This window comes from Rhyacophila brunnea, unplaced genomic scaffold (assembly GCF_057557595.1).
Source record: "Rhyacophila brunnea isolate RB1 unplaced genomic scaffold, BYU_Rbru_1.0 scaffold_6, whole genome shotgun sequence".
Classification (NCBI taxonomy): domain Eukaryota; kingdom Metazoa; phylum Arthropoda; class Insecta; order Trichoptera; family Rhyacophilidae; genus Rhyacophila; species Rhyacophila brunnea.
Window position 1 is genome coordinate 43,193,071 of NW_028233276.1, and position 15,125 is coordinate 43,208,195.

The 15,125-nt window shown below is 33.4% G+C and overlaps 1 protein-coding gene across 1 annotated transcript in view; it reads right to left on the reverse strand.

The window, feature by feature from the left end:
- shg (DE-cadherin) overlaps positions 1-15,125 on the reverse strand; it is a 158,511-nt gene that overhangs the window by 23,062 nt on the left and 120,324 nt on the right. The window contains exon 22 of the mRNA XM_085956835.1: positions 54-239. Within this exon, the coding sequence (XP_085812961.1) occupies positions 54-239 (186 nt within the window). The remainder of the gene's footprint in view (positions 1-53; positions 240-15,125) is intronic.

Consider the following 15,125-nt stretch of genomic DNA (forward strand, 5'->3'; position numbering starts at 1 on the left):
ATTCAATCCACTCAAAAGAAAGCAAAACACAAAAATATGATCTCAAGTCTTACCTTTAAGGTCTCTCTCCTTCTCCGGCGGATCGTACATCTGCCGTAAGACGTGGAGATCATAGCCGGCATCTCCCTCGCCGCCTCCTTCATCTTCATAGTTTATGATGTTTTCTCTAATATCGTCTAGCTCTTTCTCGGCCCAACCTTCGGACCTTCTTCTGTGGACCACGACTGCCAGTAAGAGAACTGTAAAAAAGAAACATGAATTAGTATATCAGTTATTTCATTTAACTAACCATTGATAATAGGCTTCACGTGTTTTGTATTACGAAAAAGGGATATGTAGCTTCTTTAGTCTTGCAACAATATACCAGATTTAGTATTGTAGCGCTGAACCAAGAGAAGAAACACGGTGCTGCTCTTAAGGTGACGCATCAGTGAAACGCCAAATAATTTTCAACTGTACGCGCGACGAAATTTTGGACTCGCTGCCATTCACTGAGAGAATGTTGACCCGGGAACACGTCACTTTGCTGCGTGATGGCGACGGGTCAATTAATTCTAAAATCGTGTAAAGATGACTAAAAACGTTACCCATTTACTTTAAAAAGAAAACATGTCAATGAATATATTATTATTGTTACCAATAGAACAATAAACAGAACATAAAATGGACGTATGTTGGATTTATATGACAATTAATATTTCGTTTGACAGGCGTCATTTTCACCCGCCACCCGCAATCCGCGCATCGCCTAGCGACGATCTTTTTAGACCGTGCCTCAACTAATGCATGGCCTTAACATTTGAAACAAAGCTGGAAAGTGACGAAACATAAGTGTCTATGTCACGCAACATCAAAATCAATATAAAACCTTACTAGATCTTGGTATAAAAACCTAAATGGACTATGAGAACCGTTGATTCTCAGATACTCTAAGTACAACATATTGAGAAAAAATGTTATGAATGAGTTACGTATATCATTGTATTAACTACGACACAATGTTTCATATAAAATAAGTATTAGTTATTTCGAATATGAAACACGTTCGACTCGTATCGAAACTAAAACATTCACGCAACTTTAATATCGCGATAACTGACTGCAGAAGACAAAGATAGACCACATCAATTATTGTACATAAGTGGCCAAATATACTGAAATAGCATGATTAAAATATAGAATCACATATTATATCGTCTCTGTTCTGGCAGAACACACTAACTGGAAAATACTAGTTTTGAGTAATTTGACTTTGAAGTTGTTAAAATAATTGAAATGGTCTATAATGTGAGTTTATTAAGCAATCGTAAAAAGGGTCACTTTAAAATAAATACTGTTTATTTATTAAGAAGGTTTCCAGACGGTAAAGTTTGAAATAAGGAACATTTTGGTATAACTAACTCAATATGTCATTTTTTCGAATTAGTGTCTTCTGCCAGAACAGTGACGATATATTACGTCGTATATGCGCATAATAACGAAACGCCAACACAGGCGAAGAAGAGTAACGATAAAAAGATTTATTTTTCAGTGCGACAACGTACAAAATATGTAGTACCTTAACTATTATATAAGAAATTGGCTACCAAAGCAATATAAAACACTTCCAATAGACAGTACAAACAAAAGAAAAATATCCTGAGCTTCGAAAATAGATTTTGGAAATCATACAGAATGTGAGGTGGGGTGGGGTGATATGATTTGAAAAGTGATAAGATATGATAGTGGACCGTGCAAACACTAGTAACATCTAAGATGAAGATGCAACATTGGAACTGTCCAGGATATAGGTGTAATAATTACAAGATAAAAAGAACTTTCTACATACAACGTTTTTAAATTTTCTGTTGAATCATATAAACTTGATTTGACTAGCTTACAATCAAAAAAAATGTATTTGATAGAAATAATACTGAAATGTCATTTTGACACTCATATTGATTTCCATAGTAACGCACGTATATATTAATAATTCCCTAGCAACCAATAATAGTGGATTGGATTACGGATTTCTTCCGAAATAACTTTTCATACAAAACAGAATTAACTGAAAATGAATTTAATTATACTTAAAGATGGCTAAAAGTATTTTAAAAAAAATGCATTGGCATCGTGTTCTGATATATTCTAAAAGTTTCAAATGTCTAGCTAGTCGGGAAGTTAATTAAAAATCGATTGCAAGATTTGTACCGGACAAACAACCACCGGACAAATAAGAATACGACCTAATAAAAACGTTGTAAAATAATAATGTGGATTCGGTGAAGTTATAACAAGGTTTAATCTCGTGTATGGAGAAATATGAGATAAACCTAAACTAAACAGTTATTAAAGAATATTTTATTTTCAACAGTTAGAGTAGATATACGTTTTATAACTTTGCCCTTTTTTCACTTTATACTACACTGATACGCCTCTTTGCCTGATTACCTTCCATAAAATTAGGTCAAATGGTATTCACTTCTATTAATATAATTATGTAGTAATAAGAGAATAAATAGATAATATATGTAAAAAAATATTTTTAGAATATATTAAATCATTTTCATCCTAGAGCCGGAGTGCAAAGTTATCAAGTACCTAGCAACTTTTATTCTACGTGTGCATCATAATATGCATTGAAGTTTGTCAAGTAAACGAAGTGCGCATTTAATATTGGTAACATTTGAGGCCACTCGGCACGCTCTGTATTTCTTGTGTTTTACAGTCTGCTCGTCATAAAATAATAAAACTAATCCGGTTTTAAAACTTTGGTCCATAGCGACTGGCTTTCATGAACGTGAACGTTAAAATGAACGTTTCGTTCTTATATAATTCACTCACAAATTACGAAAAAAGAACTTTTATTTTTGACACCGAATTATGCGAATATTCTCGAAGAATAGAATATATACAGTGAGTATGTCAAGTACCGGCTGATAGTGGAGAATTGATAGCTTTTTGTTAGCTTTCGTTCGGCATGAAAAAGCTAACTACTTAAATAACAAAAAAAAGAGTGAGATAATCTAATAAATCAACCAGGCAAAACTTGTTAAACCTGTAACATTTAGTTTGATGTAAATACTTAAAAACAGACTGGCTCGAAAAGATCTTCCATTGTTCTGACTAAATAACACTACAATAAAATAAGTAATTAGTTTCTTGCACTACATCTCAGGACCTTCTGTCCTTCGCTAATATTCTCCAGCTTCCATTCTTCATCGATACGGCCAATTCTTTTAATACGGTCTGTCCAGGTAACACAGCATTAATTGGAACTGAAATACCTAACGGGTGTGGAATAACAGGCAACCGATCTCAAGGGCGGAAGAATACGGGATAAACTTGATACACGCGTCAAGAATAAGTCATACGTCAAACACTGACAACTGACAATCTTGGTTTATGTACTGACGCTCATTCAATATGGGTGTATTCGAAGGTTGCAACACACACTATTTTACGTCGTGCATATTGCAATGCGTGGTTGATTTTCGTGGGACACTCACACATTCAAAACCCTGCGTCAAAATGTAGTGTATTGGGGTTTATCCTATCTGAACTATATTTATTAATCTGTTCTGTCGGTCTGGTCATAGACACAGTTTGTGACCAATATAATCTACCGATGTTTTGTTATTCAGCTATGTTGTCCACCTCATGGTTCAATATTTGTTTCTTAAAGGCTGTTAATTTAGGAAGCAGGTAGTTTAAAAATATAAAAAATTAAGCATCCCTAGTGTGCTGGACACACATTGTACCCATAATGTTTAAGACAGAAAGGGGATTATGAGGAACGGTCGGTTAGAGTCGAGAAGGATTTTAGAGTTCCAGGATCAACAATAATTGATAAGGCGATAATCAGAATGTAGAGGACTGAATGAGCTGGCATGAAGAAGCCAAAACCTGACAAGGACGGTAGATTGTTGTTTTCATTTAATAAAACGCATTTTTTGTTGAAAATGACCCACTGAGGCGGACGAAACCGGTCCTAATATATTAAATAAAGTGGAATAAGTACTATAAAAAAAATGCGTTTTATTAAATAAAAACAACAATACAATGCAGTTCCACCATGAATTGACAGTTAACAAAATAAAAGGACGGTAGAGTTATGATAACGATAAATAACTGTTAAAACTCCAATTTGAATAAAAATACAATAAATTTATATTTAAATAGAAGGTAACTTTTATGGGTTTGAAAATGTTGCACTATGAATAAAATAATATTTTTTGTTGGTCATTCTGTATTTAGAGGTAGTGTTTCAAAACATAATAACGCATATATTCCTAAAAAAGGAATAACTTTCCCGAAATAATCTTGTATTCAAATCGTTAGAACGGCGTTACAATAACGGCCCACAAAGTTTTGCCATTAAAACTCCCGCGGGACGCAAGAAATTCCTCCTAAGTCGGTCGCTTGGGGAATGAAACTTGTTTGATGAATTTCCTAAAAATTACTGCGACATCGGCATAACATAAATAGTTTTCGGAACTATCCAGCCGTTCTCTTTTTAAAATATGTTGGAGATTCTTTCATTGATAAACTGTCGTAAGGATAACTCTACACAAGAATATATTCCAGACATTTAATTTAAGGGATGTTTAAGGACCTTTTCAACTCCACAGGAAACCACGTCACTTATGACTTAACATAAAAATGGCGCGTGAATTTACATGTGGATTACACTAACAAAACTATTTGTCATGGAGAGTCATCGGAGAGGAGCGACTTTCTCGGACATTAACTGAGCAGAGGACGACAATCGTGTATATATAACGTTCAATTTAGTTTTTTCGATGTTTAAATTGATGTCAATAAAAAGGAAAAAAGATGTTATATAACAAAAACTGTGTACTACATATGGATACCTAATTTGTTTTCACCCCTTACTGATGCATTATTTATTGGGCATATTATGAAGCATTACACAGATTGGCCAATATGCCATTATAGATAATGAATACAAAACAAAAAAATGATTTAATTATAAATAACAATCAATACAACAATACAGTATAAAAGAAAGTATATTGTAAATATTAAAGTAAAATGATAAAGACAAATTCAAATTTAACCTATTGTGTTAAATAGTTTTATGGCGATATTACATATTACAAATTGAAGTAATAGGCATTTCCATGTAGGTATCAAGTTATAGCTAACTTTGTAGATCAATGACCGCGACAATAATCTTTGTATATCTGTTCTCACTTAGTTAGTTAATAGCCTAATTATTACATAATTATAAGTTGATAAAATAATAATCAGTACGTCTGATTGGTAAAAAGAGAATTATTCGATTGTAAGTTTTCGACCGAAGCACATCGCTCTGTGCTGTGATTCACATTATTGTAACAATTGTACACGTGTACTTACGCAATTTAAATAAACTCACACCCTTCATAATCACGACAACGACTTCTCATCTCTCCTTGTCACCACACCATTGGCCCTCACATCGACGACCCCTACAGTTTAAATACCACGAATATTATATAGTTAAAAAAATCAACCTTTATGGTGACATCAAACAGGTTAATCGCACGATACAAAGCATCATGAAACATCACATCCGTCCTGCGACGGTATATCATGAAGACCGCAGAGTTGCGAGTGATATTCGTGGAAACATGAAAATTAATTAATTGGGGTAAAAAGAAAAACTTTAAGAGTTATCAGTAATCACTCTTCGGGTGGACAAGAATTGCATTGATAGCATACCCAGAAGAAAACGAGTGGGGACATTCTTTTTATTATCATTATCATTATCATTTTTTTTTTCTTTATTTGGAAGCAATTGAGCTCTTCTCTGAATGGAAGGCTATTCTGCTTTACAATGGTTTACAAAAGTATACATACATTTTTTTAACGACAGGCATAATAGTTACATTATTAATGATACAGAATTACATTTTTGTTACACTATACACTAGACATTTACGTTACATTTTTGGAGAAATTCATGTACAATTTTCATAACTGAAATATTTGGTTTTGCCAGGAACGAATTAATCGTAAAAGGAGGGTATAACCTGCATTTTCCCAACTTATTCAATAATACTTCTCTCTCCTGGTCATAGGCATCACATTGCCAGACAATGTGGTTAAGATCTTGAGTGGGATGTCCACACTGACACTGAGGGCTATCTACCACTTTAATTTTGTACAATGATTCGTTGAGACTGTAATGCCCTGTCCTGCTTCTAGCTATTGTCACTATTACATCTCGTTTAATTTTACAATGTTTACTAAACCAAGTTTTAGGAGATCTACTATAGAAGTTTTGATAATAGTGTGTTCCCTTTTCTTTCCCAAGATTTTCTAAATATTTACCGTTATTTTCGCTCATTGTTTGTTTAAACTGGGCTTTAAAATCTGTGTATGGAATTCTTATATTTTCTGATGGGTATTTTACAGATTTTTTTGCCAATTGATCAGCAATTTCATTGCCATTAATTCCTTTATGTGCTGGAATCCAGTATATCTGTACATTTGTACCGTGTTCGTTACTATTGTTAAATTTGGAAATGTTGGTTCTAATATTAAGAATGTAGTCATTAGTTTTGATGCTGAAATTTGGATTTTCGAGCGAGTGAATCAGACTTAAGGAGTCAGTGAAAATGTTGATATTTTTATTTTTGTAATTTTATCATTATCATAAGGAAAGAATCCATATGCATTTATTCAAGTAGAGAAGTCTATGAAATCTAGCATGGACTCGATCCAACTTCATTGTATAGACGGATTTGTGAGGACTCCCAAATAATGCGGCATATTCGAGAATACTTGACACAAAATGATGTATATTATATTACATGTATAACATAACCGAAAAAGAGTTTTTTGAAGAATATTAAATTTCAGTTTGAAGTCTAATTGATCACCAGAACACCTGTACCTACAAGGGCATCTAAAACAATGATCGTACATAATACCGCTTTTAAATATACGCATTTTACGGCATTTTGTGAAAATGGCGAATTCAATTACGAAGTAGGTAAAACATTTACAGGATGTAATAAAATATATTTCCCGGATGGAGTCACTTTTAATTAATTGACTTTATTTATATCTAGAAAACGATTAAACAACTTTTTAATAAGCTTCCTTTAATATCGAAAATTTAATAAATACTGCAAATATTTCCGGCGAAAATAATAATTCCTGCCGAATTTGAAGGATTTCCGTGATTACCTATTTCGCATTTACATCATAACGACGATTTTTTTTAAAGAGAAAAATTATAATAAACTCGAACACAAAAAAACTCGTAGGTTTGTATATACTTCGATACAATTCATTACGATTGCTATGGCAAAACGGCAGGACCATTTCGTCGGAAAATGAGTCGTTTTACATTTTTTTTTATGATTTTCTCTATACCCGAGTATTTTTTTGTTCCCTTTATTCCAAAACAAAAAATGCAATTGACAGTAAAGCGTACGTTATTTCAATGCGTTTTCACAGCATACATATCCAGCTAGCAGAGGTAAAGTGCCGTTTCTGATAAATACCTTTATAGGGTTTCAATAATAAAAAAGATAACTCTATTACTAAATTATCGTTTCAAGTAGTATAAACGTCATTTTTATAAGGGTTATTGCTTTTCACGCACACACAGGCTTTGATTAAATGTCGCGTTCGCACTCTGGAGGTAAAGTGTCGTTTCCGACAAATGTGGCTTTTCTGAATAAAATCTAAATTCTAATTAATTCATATACAGTCTACCTTGGTTATTACGATCAAAAGCGAGATCTCGGATGTAATGAGGAAACATTCATCGACATTTTAGTTTATGTTTTTTTTCCATACATTTATTCACTTTTATAACTAGCTACTTCTCGGGTATACAGAGCAAAACCGTTATTGTGTCGATCGTTTAAAAACAACATTTTCGACCCTAAGCAATAAAATCCGACCGGGCAGTTAACTATACCGATGCCGCCGGGATCGGATTACGTTTATGATACTAGTTAAGTACCTAATTGGTGTTTTCGCCGACAACATTGAAAAAGTATCCACGCATATGGTTGAAATTGCATGTAAAAATCCAAGCTTTGTGAAGTCAGTAGGTACCTACCAGCGCCGGCGGCTCATTACAATAAACAACTTTTTCTTTTGTGGTTTATGAATGCCATGCTTGTTTCGGGGATTTTTAGATGGGACACTATATAACATTTTTCGCGTCACGTTCTATTTAAGCATAGAATATTAAAAAAATCTGAATACCATCGTAAAAATCCCCGAAAAAAGCATGGCATTCATAAACTACAAAAGAAGTTGTTTCTTGTAACGAAGTGCTGAGCCGCCGGCGCTGGTAGGTGCCTGCTGACTTCACAAAGCTTGGATTTTTTACATGCAATTTCAACCATATGCGTGGATACCTTTTCAATGTTGTCGGCGAAAACACCTATTAGGTAATTAGACACGTCCTAGTTAACTGCCCGGTCAGATTTTATTGCTTAGGGTCGAAAAAGTTGTTTTTAAACGATCAACACATTAACAGTTTTGCTCGGTATACCCAAGAAGTATCTCGTAATAAAAGTAAATAGATGTATGGAGAAAATCATAAACTAAAATGTCAACGAATTTTTCCTCATTACATCCGAGATCTCGCTATTTCCGTGATCGTAATAACCAAGTTCGACTGTAGTTGCAATTAAAGAGGCTAGATTATCCTAAATAACGTTACAGCAACGGCTGGGTTAAGGAAAAAAAAGAATCGTTTATGCTTCAAAATGTATATTTTACCATGAAGATATAGGGCATATTATAAGAAATTCAAAGTAAGAATGTATTATATTATGCGGACCAATCAGGAAGAGGCATTCAAAAATATACGAATTATGAAAGAAACAAATGGTGTGCTATTAGGACACTTTACCTACGGGGTCCATATATTATAATACAGCGTACAACAATCATAGAACCTTGTTTTCCTAACAATCTGCACAATGGCAATTCTATTATTCGAGCTTTGTGCCTCCTCTTCAATTTGCCATTGTCTCAATTTGAAATAACGCGTCACAAAGGTAACTAGCTGACGTATTCAACTAAAACGTGATTTATAAAGAGGTATATAAAATACAGTAGGTACCCTACTGTTAATTACGGCTACCAAATGTTTGATACTAAAAACTTTACAGAAATACATAATAATCCTTGCGAAACTTCTGTAGTTTATCCATGTGTTAATATTATTCTATTAATAATAAGGAAAGCATTTCAAAATCAGCCAAGTCCACCTTTAGGTATTTTTTACTTTTTTGTGAATTGCTGAAGAACTACTGCTTTCTAACATTTTTGCATTATCGAAATATGGAATTTATTAATTTTAAATATTCTATATTCGAAATAATATAAACTTTCACCCTTGTGACTGAGTATTTGAGAAAACAAAAAGCTGTTTTTCTCCTATTCATCTATTATGGACTTGGCTGATTTTGAAATTTAGCGACACATATTATCGAAATTCCTTTAAAATTCATTTATATTACTAACATGGATGAACAATACAAATTACAAGTCTAAGACGTTCACAACAAGGCGTGTAATATTAAATACAAAGAATGAGGTTAATAAAAAGAAATGGCACTAAAATAATACAGTTCAAATAAATATAATAATATACTTATAACAATTAATTATTTATCTACTTAATAATGTTAAATTTTTATTAATTAAAACATGTAGGTGGTACATAACTTAAACAAACTTCCGAAAAATATATATATATACATATTTAACCTATGTTCGAGAAATGGATGTTAGCCACTTGCTCAGCCTATTAGATCCATACTCTGGGTTCAAACACACATTTAAAATATTGTGTGATTTTTTTCGCCAGACCCGGGATAAACATTACAAGCTGACATATTATCCGCTCGACCATCTTACATATATATATTAGAAAAAACGGTAGGTTAAAATGGAATTTGAGTTCACATATTTCTTTCAGTAAGTGGTTTTGTTTTTAATAAATGATTCAATCCACTTAAAAAATTGATGGATGCAGAAATACAAAAATTCTAAAAAGATACCTAACCTAATATTTGATATTTCGCAGTTAGAATAATGCACAAAGAACAAAGAGAAAACGCCAATATATGGAAATATTTTGTACATAAATAAATAAAGTTGAATATATAGATCGATTATATGCAAAAATCCATAAAATCTATGTAGGATATCAATATCTTTATATGGGCTTAATTGTCGAAAATATTAGTTTCTTAGTACTAACCTGTATGGTGTTAAGTTCTTAAGGCCTAAGATTATAAACATATCTACGTATTAAAAATTGTAGGTAATTAATGAATTAACTGCGTAATTTCTGGTACAAAAAAATATTGCACCTCGAATTCTGCAACAAGGTAACATGATTTATATTTTTTTTTTGTGATTTTACCGAGGCTTTGACTGCGACTCGCTGTCATATCGTCTTTTGTCATCTAGAAGGGGATCCGCCGACCAGGTCCTCACTCATATTGTGTTAAAGAACTTTACAATTTTGCCAAGTTCATCTATCTTACCCACCGCCAGGGCACCTTTCAATTCGTCACATTCTCATAGATATCCGCAATTCATAGCTGTACTCTGTGAAGTGCATATTTAGGGCATTGTAGTGCTATATGTACAATGTCCTCCAAAACATGACAAAAGCATAATTTCGTTTTCTACATAGTCAGCAGATTAACCGTGGAGTAATAACTCAATGGGCTTCTACATAAATTCTATGAAAAGTGATCTACAATTTCCTACTGACTACAACATCAATATTTTTACATAATTATTAGTAAGTGCTTACTTTTGTCCTTCAAAATATTCTTAAGTGAATATTATGATCAAGTGACGACAGGCAATGTTCGTAAACAATTTTGGAATTCGTTTTTATAATATTAAATTTGAGAAAAAGACATGTTGTCGTCAATTAAATATAATTTATTTTAGTTTTTATTCAAAAAATTAAAATTAAAATATCCCAATATTTATACGATTACGGAAATGGAAAAAATAGTAAATTAGAAAACATTATATTATAACTAACATGACGATTCATATTTTATTTTTGATGACATTCCTTTATTTTAACACGGTGTCCTTTGGGTTTATTTATTTTTTATAAAATTGTCAATTGGTGTCGAATTTGATTCCGAAGGATATTTGATGGGAACATTTAGGTATCATTGGTTTGTTAGTAATTGTACTATAAAGTTGTCGTGGGTGAAGGTTCGGGTATGTTTTGGTGATAATCACGTAACCAGACAGAACACCAACAAAAATGTAGAAAAAAAAATACCGGGAATAAAAATATTAATCTTATAGTCACGGGAGTATAAATTCTGTCCGGTATTGCAATTCATAGTGATTGTGTAACCAACTCAATATATAGTTATTTTAGTTTGTAACAATGTCAACATCGAAGTTATTTAGTTGTAGTATTGAGACTAGAATATATTTTGTCAAAAATTTGACATTGTCGCAAAAACAAACAAAATCGAAAATCGATATGATAATAGGTAATCGGGCGTCACAGAAAGATGATAAAACTTCCAAGAAAAGTTTTCGCGAAAAGGTATTAGCCCGGCGGGACGTGAACATTTTTAAATGACGTATGCCGGTGCCCACATACGTTGTAAACATTCGGCATGCCATTTGTGGATCACCACATTAAAAAATGAGTAATAAATCACAACTGTTACTATTAAAACAAATAATAATAAAAAGATGCTTCACAGAAGTAAAACTTATTTAATGTTACGTAAATATTGTTTTTCGACAACGTCCGATCCTAATAAGATCATTATGGGCCTCCACGGAGTGGAGGTTTGTATTAACAAGTTTTGTTTTTACGAGAAATGGATGTCAGCCACTTGCTGAACCTATTAGGTCCAAACTCTGACTCATGCACAAATTGAAAAACAATATGTGTACTTGCCAGACCCAGGTTTCGAACTTGGGACCACGACGCTATAGGCCGACGCTTAAGCCGCGCGGCCATCGTGGGTGTTATATAAATATTACTTTATTTTTTTTATCTACAATTTTATAATAATCACAAAAAAACAAAAATATGACAAGTATAACAAAACAAATCGGCGGATCTCGCATTTGATTAGGTAGATGAATTATCAATTTTAAAATGTAATATGCCTAGTTCTTATACCTCGAGAACTATTGCATTTCCTACTCTACAAAATGATAACACTAAGTAAGTCAGAAGTTAATGGGAACTGTATCAATTTTGTGTTAATATTAGATAACTTTAAAACCATAAATGCATTAATTATAGCCTAGATTTATGTTTATCAAGTAAAGTTTAAATTTCATTTTCCCAACAATGACCAAATCAGAGTTATCTAGTTGTAGTAAATTGAGGTGACGATATAATATATAATTATAACCACGTTTTTCTTAACTCGTATTCTTGTTTGTCCGGTGGTTATTTATCCAGTACAAATCTTGCAATAGATTTTTAACTAACTTCCCGACTAGCTAGACATTTGAAACTTTTAGAATATATCAGAACACGATGCCAATGCATTCTTTTAATACTTTTAGCCATATTTAAATAGAAATGAATTCCTTTTCAGTTAATTCTGTTTTGTATGAAAAGTTATTTCGGAAGAAATCCGTAATCCAAACCACTATTATTGGTTGCTAAGGGGGTGGTCCTAGCAACTAAATTATTAATATATTATATACGTGCGTTACTATGGAAATCATTTTCATCAATTTCAGTATTCTATATTTGTTTGTTTGTTGCAAAATAGCAAAAAAATGATTTGTTGACAATTGCCTTATTTGTCCTAAATTATTAATACGAGGGTGGGTCAATAATTCCTTAGAAAAAAGCATTAAAACAGTTTTTATTTTTGTATTTTTTTTTTATTTCTCAACATAATCTCCTTGGAGCTCAATACACTTGGTTAGACGTTTCTCAATTTTTTTTAAACCGTCAGAAAAATAAGTTTTCGGAAGGTCCTCAAAATAAGCATTTGTCCGATCGATGACTTCTTCATTTGAAAAAAAACGTTGTCCACTTAGCCATTTTTTTAAGTTTGGGAAAAGGAAAAAGTCACTGGGGGCTAAATCTGGCGAATACGGTGGGTGGTCGACCAATTCGAACTTCAATTCTTCAATTTTAGCCATTGATCGTAAACATGTGTGAACACGGGCATTGTCCTGATGAAAGAGGATTTTTTTCCTGTTTAAATGAGGCCATTTTTCTTCAATTTCGTTTTTTAGCTGGTCCAATAAAGATGCATAATAATCCCCTGTTATTGTTTTTCCTTTTTCCAAATAGTCAACGAAAATAATTTCACGTGCATCCCAAAATACAGTAGCCATAACCTTACCAGCTGATTTTACGGTTTTCGCCTTCTTTGGACATGGTTTGTCTTCGCAATCCACTGCTTTGACTGTTCTTTCGTCTCGGGAGTATAGTGGTGTATCCATGTTTCATCTACAGTCACAAAGCGACGAAAAAAATCATCCGGATTGCGTTGCATGAGCGACAACAGGGCTTTAGAGGCCACCACCCTATTGCGTTTATTGTCGACTGTGAGCAAACGCGGCACCCATCTTGCAGAAATATTTTTCATGCCCAATTTGTCATGTAAAATAGAAATGACGCTACCTTTTGAGATCTCTGTAACCTCAATTATCTCACTGAACTTTAATCTTCGGTCACTTAACACCATATCGTGGATTTTATTGATCATTTCTGGTGTAGTCACCTCTACAGGACGTCCTGAGCGTGGTTCATCCTTTGTTGATGTACGACCACGTTTAAATTCATTTAACCAGTTATAAATAGTTGCAAGTGAAGGAGCAGATATGCCGTGAACTAAATCCAACTCATTTTTTATTTCCTTTGCTGTTAACCCTTTTATATTAAAATGTTTAATAACAGCTCTAAACTCAATTTTCTCCATTTTCCATTTTTCCATTTTCCACAAGCAAATTTTTTTTTGAAATGTACGAAAAACACACAACAACCCGACCAATCTGATTGAAACTTCGCAGCATACTGAATCGGTAGTGCCGCTGCATGAAAACAAACCGCTTACAGTACTAGTCGCGCCACTTGTCGGCTTTTCTAAGGACTTATTGACCCACCCTCGTACATAGAATTGTCAAGTTTATAATATGATTCAACAGAAAATTTAAAAACGTGGTATATAAAGTTCTTTCTATCTTGTAATTATTTATATTAAAAGGTTGTCGATAACTGGATTCAGCGAAGATGAGTAAAGCTGGATTCACGACTCTTTAGCCTTAGTGCTTAGTCAAAGCGCATTCAACTTTCGCCAAAAAATTAAGGGTAAAGAAATCGGAACTTTATTGAGGGGAAGACTTTCCTAATCCCACTCTGCTCGATTTGATGGGCGCTGATCTATCCTTAGATCCGTAGGTATAATACTGGCTCAATTTTGGGGTCATATTAATAAAAGAGAAGACTTAGATAAAGCAGTTGTGCAGAACTTAATAATGTTTGTAAAATGTGTATATTTATATGACTTTATACAAGTGCTTCCCAAACTTTTTCAAATCACGGCCCCCACAACATGAAAAAAACAATCACCGGCCCACCTCGGCCGAAAAAAATTCTGATAGAAGAGCAAATCATCATAAAGTTAGGCCCGTTTCAGACGGGACACCGGTGTCGCGGTCGTAGTAATATAGGAGGCCTTTGTATTCGAATAAAGGGGCCTTTGGATTATGTTTATGAACGCCCCAGAGCTAATGAGTCAACGCGTGCCCGGTACACTTTTCCGTCGGCCGCTACATTCTCAAGGCGCCGATACACTTGTTTTTATTACCGCAGCCAGTTTTATGTTTTGATTTATAACGCGTTATAAGCTCTGGGGTGTTCATAGACATAATACAAAGACCCCTTTATTCGAATACAAAGGCCTCCTATATTATATACGAGCGCGACACCGGTGTCCCGTCTGAAACGGGCCTTACTGTTGAAGTAAAAGTTACTGTTAAAAGTAGAGTCATACTGATATCTAACAAAATCTGTTAAATGTCCGCAATTATTCACATCTATCAGTAGATTCATGGAGCTGAATTGCATATAAATTGCTGTTAAATCCGAAATATTAATTGACTTTTAATATTATCTCCCATGC